Raw genomic sequence first — 19,784 nt, 5'->3', positions numbered from 1 at the left:
GGCTAGGGCCTCAGGTGTCTTGGCTTTATAGAAAGATGATAGCCTGGGACGGGTGCCCAGGAAGCAGCCCACACAGTTCTGCAGCCAGGCACAGCGGGGACAGCAGTGTTTAAATAGTTTTGGCTTTGCAGAGAGGGCAGCATGCCCCTCCCTCAGCTTCCCAGAGCAGCATGTGAAAACTATTAAGTCGGTTTATTTTTTCTAGAGTGCCAGAGTGGAAGTGACATTGACGTCCTCCTAGTCACCCGTGGGAACAGGGCCTCCAGCATTCTCCAAAGCCGGCATGTCTGGGGCCCACTTTGCAGGCCCCCACTCAGTGGGACCCCGTGTCTACAGCAGACAAGCCATCCTTCAGGGGTTTTTGTAGTATTTTGTCTCTGGGGACTATAAAGTTGAAAGTTGGCAGGCCTGGGAGTTGGGTGGCGTGGAGAGATGGCTCTACAGTTAAGGTCATTTGCTGCTCTTGCAGAGAACCCAGGTTCCCAGCCCCCCATCAGGTAGCTCTGCACCGCCTGTAACTCCAGTTCCCGGGGAACTGACACCCTCTTCTGGCCTCCACAGGCACCTGCAGCTCCACCGTGCACTCAGACAAGCAGGCAACATACAATACATATAAATACAAATAAATTTTAAAACTTTAAAATAGAAAGATGGAGCCGGGCGGTGGTGGCGCACGCCTTTAATCCCAGCACTTGGGAGGCAGAGGCAGGAGGATTTCTGAGTTCGAGGCCAGCCTGGTCTACAGAGTGAGTTCCAGGACAGCCAGAACTACACAGAGAAACCCTGTCTCGAAAAACCGCGCACCAGGCAAATAATCTGCCAACAGAGCTATATCCAACCTTCCCATACCTTCTAAAGAAACACTGATGCCCAGGAGATGAGAAGATGGCTCAGTGGTTGAGTGCTGCTCTTTCAGAGGATGGGAGCTTGGTTCCCCACATCCGTGTATCAGGCAGTTCACTCCAGTGCCTGGGAATCTGATGCCCTCTTCTGGCCTCTTTGGGTACTACACTCACATGTAGCAAACACACACATACACACACATACACACACACACACACACACACACACACACAAACAACAAAACAAAATTTTAAAACCCCCAAATGATGGCCTTCTGAATGTGGTGATACATGTCCACCACTCAGGAATGGAGTCAGGAGAATCTGGAGTTCAAGGTCACCCTGAATGCAGTATGCCCTTTGCATAAAAATAGCCTGTTTTAGGTTGTCTAAAGTGCTGTGCTTCGTGGAATGTGAGCTAGAGGTGCAGGTATGGGGAAGCCAGGCCACTGCAGTAAGCACATCTAGATAGGCTATGCCACCGTCATGAGTGGGCAGCCTCACCTACCACTCACTCCTGGGCAAGTCATCATGCTGGAGAGTGGCTGTCTTGCTCTTAGGGGTTGACCTGGGATTTCTTTTAACAGAAAAGCTGTGCTCTCCCTGGGGTCGTATGGGGCTGGGAAGCTCTCATCTACCTTCCTTGTCTGCAGACCCTCCTGAATGATGACACTGGCTGGTGGCACATGACTCCTGTCACCCCACTTCTGTCTGTGAATGGGGGTAAGCCTTTTAATGGCCTCAGCTGTCAGCTCTGTGTTGGGAGTCTGCCAGCACATGTGGGTTTTTTTTTTTTTTTTAATTTTTATTTTAAGGCTAAAAACATTTTTTTTTTTAATGTATAGGAATGTTTATCTCCACATGCTGTTGAGGATGTGGAGAAAGAGGAACACTCCTCCATTGCTGGTGGGATTTTGCAAACTGGTATAACCACACTGGAAATCAATCTGGCAGTTCCTCAGAAAACTGGAAACAGTTCTATCTGAAGACCTAGCTATACCACTCCCGTGCATATACCCAAAAGATGCCCCATCATACCACAAGGACACTTGCTCCATCATGTTCATAGCGGCCTTATTTGTAATACCCAGAAGCTGGAAACAACCCAGATGTCCCTCAACCAAAGAATGGATACAGAAAATGTGGTTCATTTACACAATGGAATACTGTCCAGGTATTAAAAATGAGGACATTATGAATTTTACAGGCAAATAGATGGAACTAGAAAATATTATCCTGAGTGAGGTAACTCACACCCAAAAGGACATGTATGGTGTGTACTCACTAATAAGTGGATATTAGCCAAGAAGTACAGAATGCCCAGGATCCAACCCACAGACTGTAAGAAGTGTAACAAGCAGAAAGGCCCAAGTGAGGATGCTTCAATCCCACTTAGAAGGGGGAAGAAAATAATCACAGGAGGCAGAGGGAGGGAGGGACCTGGATGGTGGGGGGGGAGGGGGGAAGGGAAGAGGATCAGGTATGGGGGGAGGGCAGAAAAGAAGCCCAGAGGGCCAGGAGAAGGAGTGGAAATGAGCAGCCTGGGGGAGGGTGGTGAGGGGACCCTCTAGAAAGTACCAGAGACTCTCAGGACTCAATAGGGATGACCTTAGCCAAAAAGACCAACACTGGGGAGAGGCAACTTGAAGAGTCCACCTCCAGTAGACAGACAGAGGGACAGGGTGACTAACCCACAGTCAAAATTCCTGACCCAAATAAACCGCAGGGACAAAAGTGGAGAAGAGACTGAAGGAAAGACAGTCCAATGACTGGCCCAAACTGGGATCCATCTCATGGCGGGACACCAAAGCCTGGCACTATCACTGATGCTATGATGTGCTTACAGACAGGAGCCTGGCATGGCTGTCCTCTGAGAGATCCTACCAGCAGCTGACTGAGGTAGAAGTAAGTACACCCAACCATTGGACTGAAGTCAGGGACCCCCTATAGTTGAATTAGGGGAAGGACTGAAGAAACTGAAGGGGAGGGTAACCCCATAGGAAGACCAGCAGTCTCAACTAATCCAGACCCTAGGGAGCTCCCAGAGACTGAGCCATCAACTGGGAGCATACTTGGGCTGGTCCAAGGGCCCCCCCCCCCCCAGCACAAATATAGCAGAGGTCTTCCTGGTCAGGCCACAGTGAAAGATGATGTACTTAATCCCAGAGAAACTTGAGGCCCCTGGGAAGGGGGAGACCTGGATGGGGAACACTTTTAGAGGCAAGGGGGAAGAGAAATGGAATGAGGAACTGTGGGAAGGGGGACCAGAAGGGGATCAATGACTGGAATGTAAATAAATAAAATAATTTAAAAAGAAAAGACTGTGTATCTCTTTGCACATGCCAAGTGAGGACAGGTGCTCACAGAAGTCTGAAGAGTGTGTTGGGCCTCCTGGAGCTGGGGCTATGGAAGGCTGTGAGCAGCTCACCGTATGTCCCGGGAATTGAACTCAGCTCCTCTGGAAGAGCAGCAAGTGCTCTTAAATATAGAGCCATCTTTCCAGCTATATGATGCTTAGCTTAAATTATCAGCTTGATACAATATGGAATCATCTAGGAAGAAAAGTCTCATGAGGGATTGTTTGGATCAAGTTGGCTATGGCAGACTGTCTGTGGCAGACTGTGTTATATTACATTAAATGATGTGAGAAGACCGACCATTGCGGGCAGCACCATTCCCTATGCTTGGGGATGGGGGGGTGGGGTGGGGAACGCTTGACCGTGGAGTGTTTTGACCGTGGAGAGATGAGGCTGAGCACTAACATACGTGTGGTTTCACTCTCTGTCTTAACTATGCATGTGACCAGCTGCTTCGAGATCCTGGCACCCTGACTTCTCCACAGTGCTGGCTGTCTCCTGGAGTTATGAGCTCATGTAAATCCCCTCAGTTGCTTTTTGCATATTTTATCCTAGCAACTGGGAAAGAAACTACAGTACCCTCCATGGATGCCACACTTCCTCACTCTCAGCAGCAAGAATCGAATCCCTGCACCCCGCTCCACACTCTAGGAATGGTCCCCTCCTCCACATCCTTGTGGAGAGAAAGAGCTGCGCCCTGGCCACCATCCAGCAAGACTTCTCTAGGTGTCCCAGTAGAGCTCAATATGGGAAATGAAGCCTTCTGCCCCTCCTCCCACCTGAGGACCACACTTGAAGCACTGTAAGGTGTACAGGTAGAGAGCCCCACTGAGGCTGCCGCATGAGCCAGCCCAGGCGGCTGAGTGTCACCGTTAGACTTCTGCCTACCAGCAAGGCTATAACTCAGGCCACCCTTTGGAAGCACCGTCTTGTCCTTCTGAAGTCTCGTGGAGCTTAAGAAAAAAATGGTTTTATTCCTTAAAGACAAAAACTTTTTGGTTTTAATACATAAGTAAGTGAGTTCTTTGGCGGACTCCAGCTCCGCCTTCTGGCCAGGCCACTCCAGGAGCCTTAGGCCACAATTTCAGCCACCATAGCCGTGACCTGTTCAACTGCCGCTTCCAGTACCCAACAGGCCTCTGGAACTGAGGAAGCTGTGATGGAGAAAAGGCATGGGAGAGGCTGCCCAGTTTGTCTGAGGACAGGGACAGACAAGGCTACTTCCTTTGCTGTGGTCTGTCATTGGGCCAGGGAGGAGGCTGGGCCCAGCACACACTGTCAGTTCACTGTTGGCACCTGGCTGTGGTGGAGGCTGAACTCTTTGGCCTTGAGGCGAAGGCTGGCGATGCTGTTGGCCATGTTGACTCCAGGAGTTGCAGGACTTGAACCTCCGGGGCTGTAGGGAGGCACCGAGCTGGGGAGATAGGAAACACAAGACCCCACTGGTGGATCTGACCAGTCCTACTTCCTCTGAAGAACTCAGGGTAGCCCTGGCCAGGGTTACAGGGTTGGGGGAGGAGACAAGCATCCGGATGTAGCACTGGATCAAAAGAGCTTCCCCAGCCCACACCACTACAATCCCAACACCTCGGGGGCTGAGACAAGAAGATGACCTAGGTGACTGTGTGGAATGTTCACCTTTCACTTATCGGCATTCCTCTCTGGATTGAGACCCTCCTGAGAGTGGGACATATGCTTTGTCTCCCAGCACTGCTCTGTGCCCAAGTGCTTCTGGATGAGGATAAGTCAGGGAAGGCGGCTGGAGACTCGGGGGGCCCACAATACCCCTTCCCAGAGGCTCACAGCTCCTGCAGAGCCTGCTACACTGGTGAGGAGACAACTCCTGCGGCTGTAAGATCCGCTGGCCCAACTAGCATCCCCTCCTTCCTACCTTGGAGGGAGCCATTATTTTTAAAGAGTTATCTTATGTTTTATTATGAGTGTTCGCCTACATGTATGTCAGTATACCACATGAGTGCCTGGTCCTCATGGAGTCCAAAAGAGGATGTCAGATCCTCTGGACCTGGAGTTACAGACAGTTGTGAGCTGCCATGTGGGTGCTGGGAAGGGAACACAGGTCCTCCGCAAAGGCATTAACTACTGAGCCATCTTTCCAGCCCAAAGGAGCTCTATCTATCTATCTATCTATCTATCCATCCATCCATCCATCTATCTATCTATCTATCTATCCATCCATCTATCCATCATCCATCTATCCATCCACCTATCTATTCATCTATCTATCTATCTATCTATCTATCTATCTATCTATCTATCTATCATCTATCTCAACAATGTTACTCCTCTGCATGACTCTGGACCTTGCCAGGATCACAGGACAGAAAGACTTGCCCTCAGTACTCCCAGACTCTGTTTCCCTGTCTGGAGGATGGACAGAGTGTTGGGCCTAGCTCGAGACTCTTCCTGCAGCCTTCTCACTATCTCAGCGTGGAGCCTACTTTGCTCTTTTCCAGGCAGGCCTGGCTTCCTCCATCTCCACATGTGTGTGCAGACAGACATGCATACCAATACTTGTGTGGACACACACATGCTTTTGATCCCATGCATATGTGAGCACTCATATGCAGGCTCTTCAACATCCACATGCACTGACATGTATACACCGACTCATCCATACACCATCTAAACTCTTCAGTTCCCCAGAGAGGTGGCCTTAATGATCCCATGGGGGGGGTCTAGCTGCACCTGTTGATACAAAGGAGCCCCCACTCTCACCTGTAGGGGGATGATGCTGGCCAGGATAGATAATCTGGGCTCAGGGTGGTAGGTCGGGGGGCCACAGGCTGCTCAATGGCCGCCTCCTGGCCATAAGACTTGAGCAGCGAGGCAGAGCGGGTAGCCAGCATGGCACGTTCATTCCGGCGAAACTTGGCACGGCGGTTCTGGAACCAGACCTGAGAGGAAGAGCATGGCAAGCGGGATCTGGAAGACTTTGAGGGGACCTACATCCTTGTGGCTCTGAGAACAAGCTTGTGCTAGCCCAGACCTGAGCTGGTGGCTTCATTCTCTGACCCCCTCTTGCCTCTTCCTTTAGAATGGTGATGATCAAAAGTGCCTACGTTACATGCTGGGAAGTACGAGAAGACACATGAAAAAAACCCAACCCAATAGACAGGCGCTCCTTCAGGTCCTGTGGTCCCAAGGGGAGGTGGGCACACAGAACAGAGCTTTCTCAAAAGCTTCCCACAGGGCACTGCTCTAAGGTCCTCGCTGTGGGTGCGTGTGCTGTGTGCATGTGTACGTGTTCATATGCACTCACTCACGCACATGGGTGTGAGGCTGTCCATGGCCGGTGATCAGTATTGCATCCTTATTCCATTCCATGTGTTTTTCTTTCTATTTATTTGTTTTGTTTTGTTTGTTTATTGAGAAAGAGTCTCACTGAGCCTGGAGCTTGCCTGTTCTCGGCTGGCTGCCAGTGATCTCCCAGGATCCTCTTGTCTCCATCTCCCCAGCACTGTGGGGTGCACACTGCCTCCCTCAGCTTTTTACACGGGTGCTGGGGATTTGAACTCAGGCCCTCCCGCCATGGCAAGCACTTACCCATTGGTCTGTCTTCCAACCCCCCCCCTACATTTTTACATAAACACCAGCTCCTTGAATCACAGCATAGCCTGCACTGTAGATGCATCTACTCATTTGCAGGGTTAGTCACTAGCTTCATGAGGTTTCCATCTGAACTTCCTTCTCCTGGCTCCAGGTGCTCTGAGCTAACTGTCTCCACTGGCAAGTGCCTGTCCCTGGGCCAACGGTGGCCACCAGTCTGGATGTGGGCTCCCTGGAGCCTCTGGATGGACCCCACTTACTTGGACACGTGCCTCACTGAGGTTGACACGGCGAGCTAGCTCTTCACGCACAAAGGCGTCAGGGTAGTGTGTGCGCTCAAATACACGCTCCAGTGCCTGCAGCTGGCTGCTGTTGAACGTGGTTCGATTCCGACGCTGCTTCTTCTTTCGTTTGGTGGCGCTGCCACGGCCGGGACTGGAACAATCACCTGATGAAAGATGGAAGGTCAGTACAGTGTCTGCCCTGTACACACAATGTCCCCTGTGCCACACGGGGTCCCTGTGGCCCTGTCCAGGACCATCCATAGGATCAGTCATCTGCTCCTCTTACACTGCCCTTTCCTGAGTCTCCTTCTGCAGGTAGCCTTGGACCTGAGGGTAGGAACATAACCTCTTAGCTCACCTGCTATCTTTGTCTGTCCATCTACTCATCCACTCACCAGTCTGTCCCCCATCCAAGTATCCACTCACCTATATATCCATCTATCCAGCCACCTGCTAATTTATCCATCCATCTACCTATCCATATATCCATGCATCCATCCATCTACACACCTCTCCATATATCCACTCATATGCTTGCCTCTTAATAGAACCATCCATCCATCTATCTATGCACCTCTCCATATACCTACCCATCCATCCACCTATTCATCCACCCATCCATCCACTTACCCATCCATCCATCCACTTATCCATCCACCCATCCATCCACTTATCCATCCACCCATCCATCTATCCATCTATCCACCTATCCATCCATTCATCCATCCATCCATTAATCCATTATTCATTGATTTGAGACACTGTCTTTCTCTGAACTAGACCTAGACAGATTTTGTGGCCCCAAATCCCCAGGATCTGCCTGTCTCCATCTGGACCCCTGTGCTGCAGCTACAGACAGGTACCTGGCTTTTCACATGGGTGTTGGGGACCTGAACTCAGGTCCTCATGTTTGCAGAGCAGGGACTTTACCCACTGAGCCAACTCCCAGCTTCTAAAATGTGTGCTTTAATAGCCAAGACACCATCTCTTGCCATGATGCCATGTCCAGTTGACACAGGAAGCTGTGAAGCAGAGCAAAAGCCCAGGCTCCCCCGTCCTATGACCCATGGTTTATAAGACTACAAAATACAAAATTTAAGAGCCAACAAGCACACAGCCATGCCCTGTGTGCTGCGGCTTTGCGTGGTCTGTTTCACTTACTAATGTTCTGGAGCCTTCCATCTCTGTTCTGCACACTTAACTCTGCTTTCCCTCCTGTCCCTCCCTCTTTTGCTCTAACCCTCCAGCATTGTCTTTTCAAGTATAATACAATATGTGTAGTATTTTCTCTCTCATCTAAGGATTTGGTTTGCACTATCCGTGCTTTTCCCCGGGTAACAAGCCTTCCGGAGCTCAGTTATTCAGTCAGTGAACAGAATCTAGCACCTAGTCCCTACACAACTGTGCTGCAGACTGTTAAAGGGCCCTCATGGTCGATACTTGGTCCATTTAGAGTCTTTGGAAGCTAAAAGAATATTCAATAAATTGCCCCGTTGTAAACAGGAGCGTTCAGATTTTTGCTATAAATGTTTGCTGCAGATTCCTAGAGGTGGGAGTTCTGGCCAATGATGTGCCACTGCTGCTGCGTGGGAGTCTGCTCCTCAGCCATTGGAGCCTGCCATCAGGCCATCTTTGGGATTCTGATCCATATCTTGTGTTGCTTCAAAAACCCTGTGACTTAGTGGTGGAGCGCATGCCTGGCATGGGGAAGGCCCTGGGTTTCGTCCCTAACACTGCAGAAGAGAGACCATTAGTTGGGGTGGAAGGAAATGACAACTGAGAGGTCAGCAAAATAGCTCAGTGACTAAGGGGACCTATAGACAACCCTGAGATCAATCCCCAGAACCACATGGTGGAAGGAGAGAGCTGACTCCCTGAAAGATGTCCTCTGACCTTCACCACACACACTCACTGTACACCCACACACCCACACCCACATACCATGTATATGTATGTGTATGTAATGTATGTGTATATGATGTGTATGTGTATATGTAGGGGGTGGCAGGCAAGGGCAGTGTTTCTCTGTATAGTCCTGGCTTTCCTGGAACTCACTCTGCAGACCAGGCTGATCTTGAACTCACAGAGATTCACCTGAGTGCTGGGATTAAAGACCTGTGCCGAGGTATGCCCCTACTTCCGGCTGATCACTTTTTACTCATCTCTTTATTCTCAATCCTGAGGATGGAACCAGGGCCTCACGCTGGGCAAGCACTCCACCACTGAGCTACAGCCCAGCCCTGCAGACCTTTTTCCTCACTGGTGCTACTTGGACTAACAGAGGAGTTAGGGATGCAGCAGTGTGCTCCAGCACACCCGCCAGCGTGCCCCTCCACCCGCCCCCGGCTGTCCCCGTGTCCAGGCATCGCATCCTGTGTTCCAAAATGGCAGCGGCAGCTAGGCCGAGGGACCCCAGAGTATCAGATGAGCAGGAGCTTACACTCAGAGTTTCCCCTCTTTGGGAAACACTTGCAAACATGTAAGGGGAGAGGCTGGGAATGCAGAATGGCTGGTGCAAGCTGGCCTTGTCACCTGTTCCCTCCCCCTGCTTCCTTGTCACTCCACACCCCTGTCTGGCCTTAGGAGAAAGAGCTAAGATGGATGAGTGTGCCTGGTGCCTGGGACTGTCCCCATTCCCCACCCCTATCCCACCCCACCTCGCCCCCACCTCACCCATCCCCTCCCCCACTCCACCCCTTGACAGGAAAGAAATCCTAAACCAAAATAACTAAGGCCCGGGTGCTAAAAGTCAGGTGGTGAGCAAGATCCCAGAAGTAGAGATGGAAGCCTCTGGAACGTGAGCCATCCCTAGAGTTGACTTCCGCCCTCCTTCAGGCAACGCCACTTGGGCACACACCCAATGCAGGAGGCATTTCAGCCAAAAAAGGAAAGTTTTTCGGGAAGTTTCTGTGCAATTGGACACTGGGGGTGTTTAAATGAAAACAGTTTCTTCAGGTTTCGCCTCACTGAGCGGTGGAGGACCCAAGATGCTGGCAGTGACTCAAAGTAATGACTCTCAAGTCCCAGGCTCTTCCCCGATGCCAGCAGGGGTCCCCAAGGGGCTTTAGCCATTGTCCCCCAGGGTCATGACAGACAGCAAGATGGTTGGACACAGATCACTCCAGCAAAACCAGTCCAGGCCAGAAATGATTGTAGAACTTCTCACAGAAGCCCAGCATGGTGTGGTGGTGAGGTGCGGAGCCACTTCATACTTGGAGAAACTGAGGCTCTAGGCTCTTTCAAGTCTGTGTGCTTGGAGTTGGGAGCCTCCCTCCACGACAGACTTGAGCAGCGTCTTGCTAAAGGAAATCTTACTGGGAACCTGGGGACAGCAGCTTGCTCTAGAGCACAAGTTGATGTGAGTCCTCAGTGCCGAGGGCACAGCCAGCCATCGCTCAACAATTGAGCTCTCCTGCTCTGTGTGACAGCCTGGAACTCTGGCCTCTCTAGTGTACAGTGGTGGATGGACTTGGGACTCAGCCACTACTGAGTCCAGGCAGTAGCCCCAAGAGGTCACAGCCCTGAGCCCACAGCTCTGGCCCAGTGAGGGCTGCTGTTTCTCCTGTTTGTTACAGGTTCCTTCTCTGCCTCCTGAGAACAGGGATTCTCTCTAGGCTCCATGCTTGGCTTCATGTATTTGGAAAATAAATAAATGCTCTCTGAGCTCCAGGCCATTGGCGTGCGTCCTGTCTCATCCCGGCGCCTTCTCCACAGCTGATGCTCACTGGGTGGGCTGCATCCCAGGAGAGCTGTGTGCAGTCTCCTTTGGTTCCCAGACCACTCTTTGCCCCCCTCCCATTAAATATAAAGACAATGGCTGGCCCTGTTATCACATGTGATTAACACATTTAAAGATCATCGTGAAAGACACAAATTCAAAGTCAGCCTTGGCTACAGAGTGAGTTCAAGATCAGCCCACAGAAGTTAGTGAGAATCCGACTCTAAAGGAAAAGAAGGGTTTAGGACAAGGCTCAGTGTTGGACTGTGCACTCAAACGGAGCCTGGTTCCACCCCCAAGAACAGACAATAAAATAAAAGCAAAGGAGGGTGCAAACGGAAAATCTACAGAGCCCAAATCACTCCCATCAGCACCCACTGCTCTGTGTTCTGTGGAGACTGGGTCAGAACCTTGAGACAGGAGGCTTGCTGAGGCCTTTGGTCTCTTATAACCAAAGTGACACTGTTCCCAATGACATCACAATGACACAGTGATGGACGCACATGGCATTTATTTGGCCGACTGAGACCCATTTAAAAGCCCTGCTCTCTGCCAAGCATCCAAGTCCTTCTCTCCCCTTCCTGTGCCCATGACTTTTCTTACTCCCTGTAATCTAAGGGTCTAAATAGCCTGGAGGGAATTAGCTGAGAATTCTTCAGAAGACAAATAAACTCAGCCTGTCCATCCATCCTTTCTCAAGAGCCATGGACACTGCAAACAGTCATTTGTGCCTGACCCCTGGGCTGTGGCAAGCTCCAACTCAAATAAATAACTTTTATTAATTAGCATTCATTCTGACCAAAAAGGCTCCATCCCCCGTGATTTCTGCCAACACGATCAGAAAAATAAACCACTGGTCTCTGGGACCTTGACTCGGATTTAACAAATTAACACGAGGCCTTTCTCAGAGGAGGGGTGGGAAGCTACAAGAACAGTATGTAGTACATATTACAGACAAGGATAGAGCAGGCAGGGCTGGGGGTGCCATAGAGTGTGGGACTTCGTTGAGGTTTCAGGAGTCCTTGGTGGAGACCACGGTTCCTTTGAAGGGTCCCTAGAGAAGAAAGCCACATCTTTTGCCCTGGGTACTACAAATTGAACAGGAAGGGAGAATGTTCCATTAGCAGGAAGAGGGCTACTGGGTTGGGCTTGGCTCCACGGCAGAGTTACTTAACACAGGTGAAGCACTGGGATCCGCCCCCACTACTACTTAAACCGGGTGTGGTTGTGCACACGGGTCACCCCAGCATCGGGAAAGGAGAGGTTGGCAGGGTCGGAAGTGGCACGTCTTCATGCCCCCCAGGTTTATGGTTTCTCAGGACTCAGCACACCAGAACCAAGAGCTCCTGGTCACACAGATGGGCAACTTGGTCTCCATTCCTGTGACCCCACCCTCAGTCCTACTGTGGAAGGTGAGGCACCTGGGGAACTGAGGAGGCTGTAGGGTGGAGGCTGCCCCAGCTCCAAATCCAGTCTGAGAAGGGGCGCATGCTTTGGACTGGTTTTAATCTAAGTCTGATGGACAATTGCCAATTTAGCAAAGGACCTACATTTAACAAGGGCTGGCATTGCCTGCTAACTGCCTCCAGACCAGGACACAGATGCCTAAGGGAGTCCTGGGGGCTTTCCTCTCCCCTGTGAGGCCTGGAGCCTCCAGAGTACAGGCGGGTGAGCTGAAGCTGGACCAGACACCAGGGCTATCTAATTTCATGTTGGGTTTTGTTGTTTTTCCTCTGTTTGCCTGTTTTGGGTAGGGTCTCGGGTGGTCCAGAATGGCCTCAAACTCAGTTTATAACTACGGCTGGACTTACAAACCTGTGAGCTAACATATCCAGCTTTTTTTGTCTGTCTGTCTGTCTGTCTGTCTGTCTGTCTGTCTGTCTTTGAGACAGGATCTCACTGTGTAGCCCTGGCTGTCCTGGAACTCACTCTGTAGACCAGCTGGTCTTGAACTCAGAGATCTGCCTACCTCTGTCTTGCAAGTATTAGAATTAAAAGTGTTCACCACCTATGCCCAGCTTCAGTTATTTTGTTAATACCTATTTTACTTTTAAAGATGTGCATGTGTGTGTCATGTGTGGGAATGCCTGAAGAGACAAGATGAGGATGTCTGAATCCTTGGAGCTGGAGTTACAGGACGTTGTGAGCCGATGAATACGGATGCTGAAACTGAACTCAGGTCCTCTGGGAGAGCAGTGAGCACTCTAACCACTGAGCCGTTTCTCCAGCTCAGTGTTTTGCTTTGCTTGTCTTTTGAGAAGGGTCTCTCTCTAAAGCTCAGACTGGCCTCAAACTCATGGCAATCCTCCTGCCTCACTCAGGGATTATAGGCACAAGCCATATGCCTGCAAAGGCTTGGTTTGAGCAAATCCAAAGCCAGCTCTAGATCCCCTATTCCTCAATTCATCTTCTAAAAGGCTCGGAGTCCAAAGGGGTCTTAGAGGTCATCAGCAAAGCCCCTTATTTGCAGATGGGGAAACTGAGGCATGGCTTGACCAAGGGCTTTCCCCAAGAGAGTAGGTCCCCAAGCTCTGTTTTCCTGGACACTCAAGAACAAAACTATACCATCCCAGTCTCTTTGCCAGAGATTCCTGGGGGTGTTGCAGAAAACTGAGTTATAGCCTAGCAATTGGGCCAGGGCTCGGCAGCCATCAAGACAATACATGTTGCCCCTTCCAGAGCATCCAAGAAGGAAAAAAATTAGCCATTGAGTGTGCTGGGTTGAGAGACTCTCCCTTGAAGGTCCTGTATTCCTCCTGTCCTCTGGGACAATGTTCCCACCTCCTCCTCAGGCAGCCAGGGCTTTCCTGGAAGCTTGCTGAGTGTGGGGATACATCCCAGACCACTCCCCCACCTCCTTCCCCAGGAAGACCTGTTTGCATCCCATTAAGAACAGGATGAAGGGTCCCATCCAGATGCTCCCTAGGACCTACTCCCCAAACCCAGATTCTGGCCCCAAGACCCCCATCCTTCTGGTCCTGCCCTAGTTATGGCCCACCCAGCTCTGTCATCCCATCCCAGGCCGGTGGGACCTACTGTGACCCTGACCGTTGGACAGCCCTGCCCTCCCAGAGGCCAAGCTCCAGAGTAAGACTGGAGGTTTCCATGACCCAGTTGTGAGTCCCTGCAAGGCAGAAAATTTGCTTTGCAAGCTTGGCCCAGCCCTGCCAGGCAAGGCTCCAAGGGCCTGCTCCAGCAAGACTCTGTGCCCCGCCTCCACAGCAGGGGCCTGTGGTCAGGACTGGACTGTTCCCCAGCCCTATTTGTTTGGCTCTCACCTCCTCTCACTGCACTGTTGACGCTGGGGTTATGAGCCTCTCCTAGAATGTGGAAGGCCTCACTATTAAACCCAGTCTACAGTATGAGATGGTGAGGATCAGAGAGGTAATGTAACAAACCCAGGCCAAACAGCACTGGGATCTTATTTAGTTTTTCTGTCCATTGAGTTGCTATTAAAACAGAAGGATTCAGAGTTCTATCCAGGATGTGGGTACCTACATGGAGGATGCATAACGTCTGCACCAAAGAAGCCATTTTCCAACATCTCTAACTCGTTCCCAGTCACAGCCTCACAAGTCTGCTACCCTTGGCTCTAGGAAGTGCCCCCCTGATCCACTTCCTCATGGACCTCCTATTAATGCTGCGTTTGTGATTCAAGGTCCAGGAGCAGGGCACTCTGCTTCCCAAGAACATCCTGCTCACTCTTTCAGACTGGACCTCATTATGCAGGCCTGGCTATCCTGGAACTCACTATGTAGACCAAACTGGCCTTGAACTCACAGAGATCTGCCCACCTCTGCCTCCCAAGTGCTGGGATTAAAGGAGTGAGCCAACACACTGATTCACTCTCCTCTTTAGAGCCAGGGTCTAATGTGGCCCGGGATGCCTTCCATCATGCAGCCGATGACCTGGAACTTCTGGCATTCCTGTCTCCACCTCCCCAGTGCTGGAATTGCAGGCACATGCTGATTTATGTGGAGCTGCAGATGGGTCAGGGCTTTGTGAGTGTCCCGCTAGCACTTTCCCAACTGAGCTACGTCCCAGGCCTGACTCTGTCCACTCTTAAAGCAGCTTCCCAGCTGTGATCCAGGCCTTCCACAGCAGGGCTCACCTTAAACCTTCCAGATTCTTCTGAGGGGCACCCACGGCATTGGATTCTACCAGTACTATTTTCCTTATCAAAACAAAACACCCAGCCTTCGATCAGAGTGTGGCGATGCATGCCTTTAGTGCCAGCACTCAGGAGGCAGTGGCAGGCAGATCTCTGAGTTTGAGAACAGCCTGGTCTACAGAGTGAGCTCCAGGACAGCCAAGGCTACACAGAGAGACAATGCCTCAAAGACCAAAAACAAAACAAAAAGAAGAAGGAGAAAGAGGAGGAAGAAGAGCAGGAGAAGGAGGAGGAGGAAGAGGAGGAAGAGGAGGAAGAAGCCGCTGCCATTGGGGCCGGGAGACACTGAGTGGAGAAAATGGTTGTCATGCCAAACATGAGAACTTAAGTTCAGATCACAGCATCCAGGTAGAAAGCTGCAAGTGACCTCTCATGGCTGTCACCCCAGGGCTGTAGAGGGCAGAGACAGGAGGATCTTCCGGCTTCAACCACTGGAGGATGAATTCTAATTGATTCAAGAGAAGTGTGTCTGCACATGCCTGTGATCTCAGAACTCAGGAGGTGGAGGCAGGAGAATTAAGAGTTCAAGGTCATCCTTGGCGATATAGGGGGTTTGGGCCAACCTGGGCTATATGAGGTCCTATCTCAAGACAAAACAAACTATGGCTTATCTATTATGAGTATTCGCTGCTCTTCCAGAGAACCAGAATTTGGTTCCTAGCACCCACTAGCAACTCGCAGCTCCATGGATGCCATGCCCTCTTCTGGTCTCTCTGGTTTTACTGGGGTGAGAGGGATGGCTCAGCAATTAAGAGCACTTCTTACTCTTGTTTGCAGAGAACCTGGGTTCGATTCCCAGCACCTGCATGGTGTCTCACAACCATTTTCCAGGTTCCAGGAGCTCCTGTGCCATCTTCTGGCCATCAAACATGCACATGGACATACATACACGCAGGCCAACATTCACACTTAAAATAAAATGAATAAGCCTAATACATTTTAATTGGTTAATAATTAATTAAAAACAAAGAATGCAAACCTAATTCCTCCGCTTAAAAGCAGGCCATGTCTCACGGCCTTAGTAGCCACCTGTGGCTAGGTTTGTGCAGGATAGAAAAAGAAGTTTTCATTATTGCAGAAAGCAACAGAGAAAGGGGCTCTAGAGACCAGATTCTCTTTTTTAAGGAGAAGAAACAACGGACAACAGAGGCCCCTGTCTCTACATGCCTCGCCATGGTAAATACTTGTTATTTGTTTCATTCGCTTCCTGTCCTGTGTCCCTTGCCACACAGCTATCACGAATCTTACCACATATGTGAGACACACACACCCTTTTATTCTTTCAGTTATCAGGTCAGGACTCAGAGCAGACATTCCAGGTACAAGGTGTACATATGCTCGGGCTGTGCACTGCACAACTCCAGGACCGTCCCACCGATCGTCCCCTGTAGCCACACAGTGGGTACCACATGTTCAAGTTCAATGGCTGCATTCAAGACCTGGCTTTGCCTGCCAGCTCTGTGAGTGCAGAGCTTCGATTTTCTGAGCCACAGGCTCCTTACTAGGGATAAGAACCATGGTCTCTAAGACGTACTCACATGCCTGGTACCGAGGAGGGTATAGGTTTTATTCTGTCAATTTTTATCTTAACATCTCATGGAGTTGATTCAAGGTGACAAGGGGGACATCAGACTTCTCAAAGCAATCGGCATAGAACTAGGCAGACGCAGGCGCCTGACACTCAGTCTCCACTCCACACCTGCCGGGTGTCCTAGCCTCTTCACAGTCCCTGCAATCGATGGCCTGATTTTCCTGTGGAGACTTTGCTTAACCAGTCCATCCCTCTCCGTGGACACTTAGGATGCTTCAAGATTGTTCTCGTGTTAAAGAAAAAGCATTCCTTCCGTTGGCTTGTCAAGAACAGTTGACAGGAGGCCTCTCATCCACATCCCTACCCCCAGCATTTTCCGATGGCCAGCTGTTCAGAATGAGCTAGCCCACAGAAGTCTGAGGAGTCACTGAGCTTATTGGAGAAAAATGCTGGATACTTGGGCTAACCTATGGGGTTCGAATCCCAGACTCACTCACTGCTGGGAGACTAGGAGTGAGTGTTCTGAGCTTCAGCCTAGCAAAAAGGACAGCAGGAATCTCCCCATCCACCCCCCAATACAAGGGGATGAATGAATAAACTCGTGTTCTTAAAACAGTGCCTGGGACACAGAACTCTCTTGTTGGCATGTTTATTTATCTAAAGGTGTTATAAACACCTTTGTTCCTCCAAGTTAAGCAGCCATGATCTTACAAGGGAGGAGGCTGGGCTTGTTGGCTGTTGACAGTGCCTCAAAGAAGGAATAAGGTCATTGGACCCTCTCCTGAGTGGTCCAGCCTTCCCACCAGCCATTTGTAAGCAATTTTGCAATAATAGCTCATGGCCCTGGGGCAGAGGCTCCAAAAGGTCAGAGAGTTCATAGGTTGCAGGAGATTAAGTGTGTGTGTCCTCCATGTATGAAGCTATGGGAAGCCATCATCCTTGCTGGATGTGGCTGTTTCGAGGTCCCCGCACTTCCATAAGCAACCTCTCACGCACGCTCTGTAAGTAAGCCCTATACACTTATTGGTTCCCCGAGGTGAACTTGGGTTTAACCAATCTTATGAGGAAGGGGTAGGTGTTGCTTACATCTCCTCAAGGAAGAAATTCCAGAAACACTCACATTTGCCATGCCTGTGCAAACTTTAGGCAAGTTACTTTAATGGCCTTCTCTAAATGGCTGTTTCTAATGTGGAATTTGCAGAGAAAAAAGTGCCAGGAACAGAGGTCTCACTCCTAGGTGACTCTTAGCATCTCAGAGATCAGCTCTCTTCTTCCTATGATACTTCACGGCTGAAGGAATGGAACACACTCACACACATACATACATACACATGTGCATGCTCACATACATACATGCACATACACACACAGACACACACATGTGCACACAGATACAGACACACACAATGCACACATACACACACAAACACACAATGCACACATATACACATAGACAAACATGCCTACACGTGCATGCTCACATACATAATGCACACACACATGCACAAACAATGCACACATATACACATAGACACACACATGCAGACATGTGCATACTCACATACATATATGCACACACAATGCACTGATATATACACATGCATATATGTGCATGTTCACATACATACATACATGCACGCACACATTTGCACACATACATGCACACACACAGAGCGAGCCCACCAGCTTCACTGATTTCCTGAAGTCTGATGCTAAGCACCCAGTTCCCAGAGCCCCCAGACACAAACTGGATTCCATCTCTAAACCATCTTTCCCTCCCTGCCTCCACCACCTCTGCTCTTTGGGCCTCAGTTTCTCCGGGAAGTGAGCCCATGAGTCCTCTAAGGTTTTGGGAAAGGTATAGGGGTTGCTGGAGTTCTTGGATTTTGGACTGTCCCCTGCCATGGATGCTTGACCCCTGCAAACGCCTAGGGTGACCCCACCTAACAGAATCAAGAAGAAATTGGCCTGTTGGGTAGAGGCGGGCAGCCCTCCTTCCCCTCCTACATCAGAACCAGGGAGCTTGGAGTCTCCTCAGGACTGGACCCTTCTTTCCCAACCACTCACTGGAAAGAGATGCAAACCACTGCACTTCCTTCCCCTAAGAAAAAGGCAAGCACCTCTTCTGTAGCTGAACTGGACTGCCCTGGCCTCCCTGGAGATGAATTTTACCCGCATTGTTTTCTTCTCTCCTCTATCAACCTAGGATATAGTATCCCAGCAGATCACACTCGGGAGCCCTGGGAGCCCAGAGACCACCATCCCAAAGCTAGAATGAGGGCATCAGTGTCGGGGCCGCAGGTGTGTCGCCGGGCCAGGCCTCAATGAGACCCCTTGTTCTGGTCTGGTGGATGACAGACAAGCTCATGGCAGAATCGGAGTTTCAAAGCCGCACCCCCCCCTCCTTCCCTTTCCAACTGGCGGGCCCCTAAGATGACTCAGCTTTGAAACAGCTTATGCAGGACTTAAGCAAAACAAACTCTGGGGGCGTGAGGGTCTCCAGTCCTCCAGGAGCAGGAACGGTTCGGGGTTGGCTTTTGGGTCGCCCCTTCCCTCAGCTGGTCCCGGGTCCAGTTCTCGCCACTCCGGCCTGGGGTCGCAGGACCCCGGGGACCGCGCCCGCAGCCGCCTGCCATGTGCGCGCCAGGCTGAGCGTGCGAGCCGCCGGGGCGGCCAGGGCGGCGCCGCCACATCTGGTTCCAGGCGCGGCCCTGGCGCCGGCCTCGCCGCAGCCCCGCGGCCCAGACACCGTTAACAGCCTGGCGCGCCCCGCCCTGTCGCATCCCGGGTACCACCGTCACCATCCCCACCCCACCCCCACGGTCCAGGAAAGGAAACTGAGGCTGGGAGGACATATGGAGGAAAGGTACAGCATAGGCACTGGACTAGACAGCATCCTTGGCTATAAGACACCCAGTCACCCCAAAGTGACAGCCATGCAGCCCCTCTTTCTCCGGGACCCTTAGCCCCTGCGCCTAGAGGATGTGAGGTTTCCTGGGATGCTCCAGAATCTGGGTAACCAAACACCATCCATTCCCCAGCAGGGTCCCAGAGCACAACCAGGTTCATTGGTGTTCCTGAGAGTTGCCCCGCCCTACAAAGGCCTTTCTGGCCATCAAAGGACAAACCTAGTTGGTCTTTAGAGGAGACTGATCTTTAGGGGTAATCCCTCACACTCCAGTATCTGGTGATAGATTGCAGTGAGCTACAATGAGCTACTGACTGGCACTCCTGGAGCCTCTGGCATCCCCCCCCCCCCCCCCCCCCCGCAGTACACATGTGCGCTTGCAAACTGCAAGGGTTTCTAGGCTCTG

General features: G+C 50.9%; 1 protein-coding gene across 1 annotated transcript in view; it reads right to left on the bottom strand.

Moving 5' to 3' along the window:
• Positions 1-4,153: 4,153 nt before the first annotated feature.
• Positions 4,154-19,784, bottom strand: part of Prrx2 (paired related homeobox 2) — a 34,202-nt gene continuing 18,571 nt past the window's right edge. The window contains exons 2-4 of the mRNA XM_034493666.2: positions 7,027-7,214; positions 5,936-6,114; positions 4,154-4,613 (exon numbers count right to left, since the gene is read on the bottom strand). Of these exons, the coding sequence (XP_034349557.1) occupies positions 4,478-4,613; positions 5,936-6,114; positions 7,027-7,214 (503 nt within the window). The 3' untranslated portion in view covers positions 4,154-4,477. The remainder of the gene's footprint in view (positions 4,614-5,935; positions 6,115-7,026; positions 7,215-19,784) is intronic.

The sequence above is a fragment of the Arvicanthis niloticus genome, chromosome 2 (genome assembly GCF_011762505.2).
Source record: "Arvicanthis niloticus isolate mArvNil1 chromosome 2, mArvNil1.pat.X, whole genome shotgun sequence".
Classification (NCBI taxonomy): Eukaryota; Metazoa; Chordata; class Mammalia; order Rodentia; family Muridae; genus Arvicanthis; species Arvicanthis niloticus.
The sequence above is the reverse complement of the archived record's forward strand: the minus strand, read 5'-3'. Positions and strand labels throughout refer to the sequence as shown.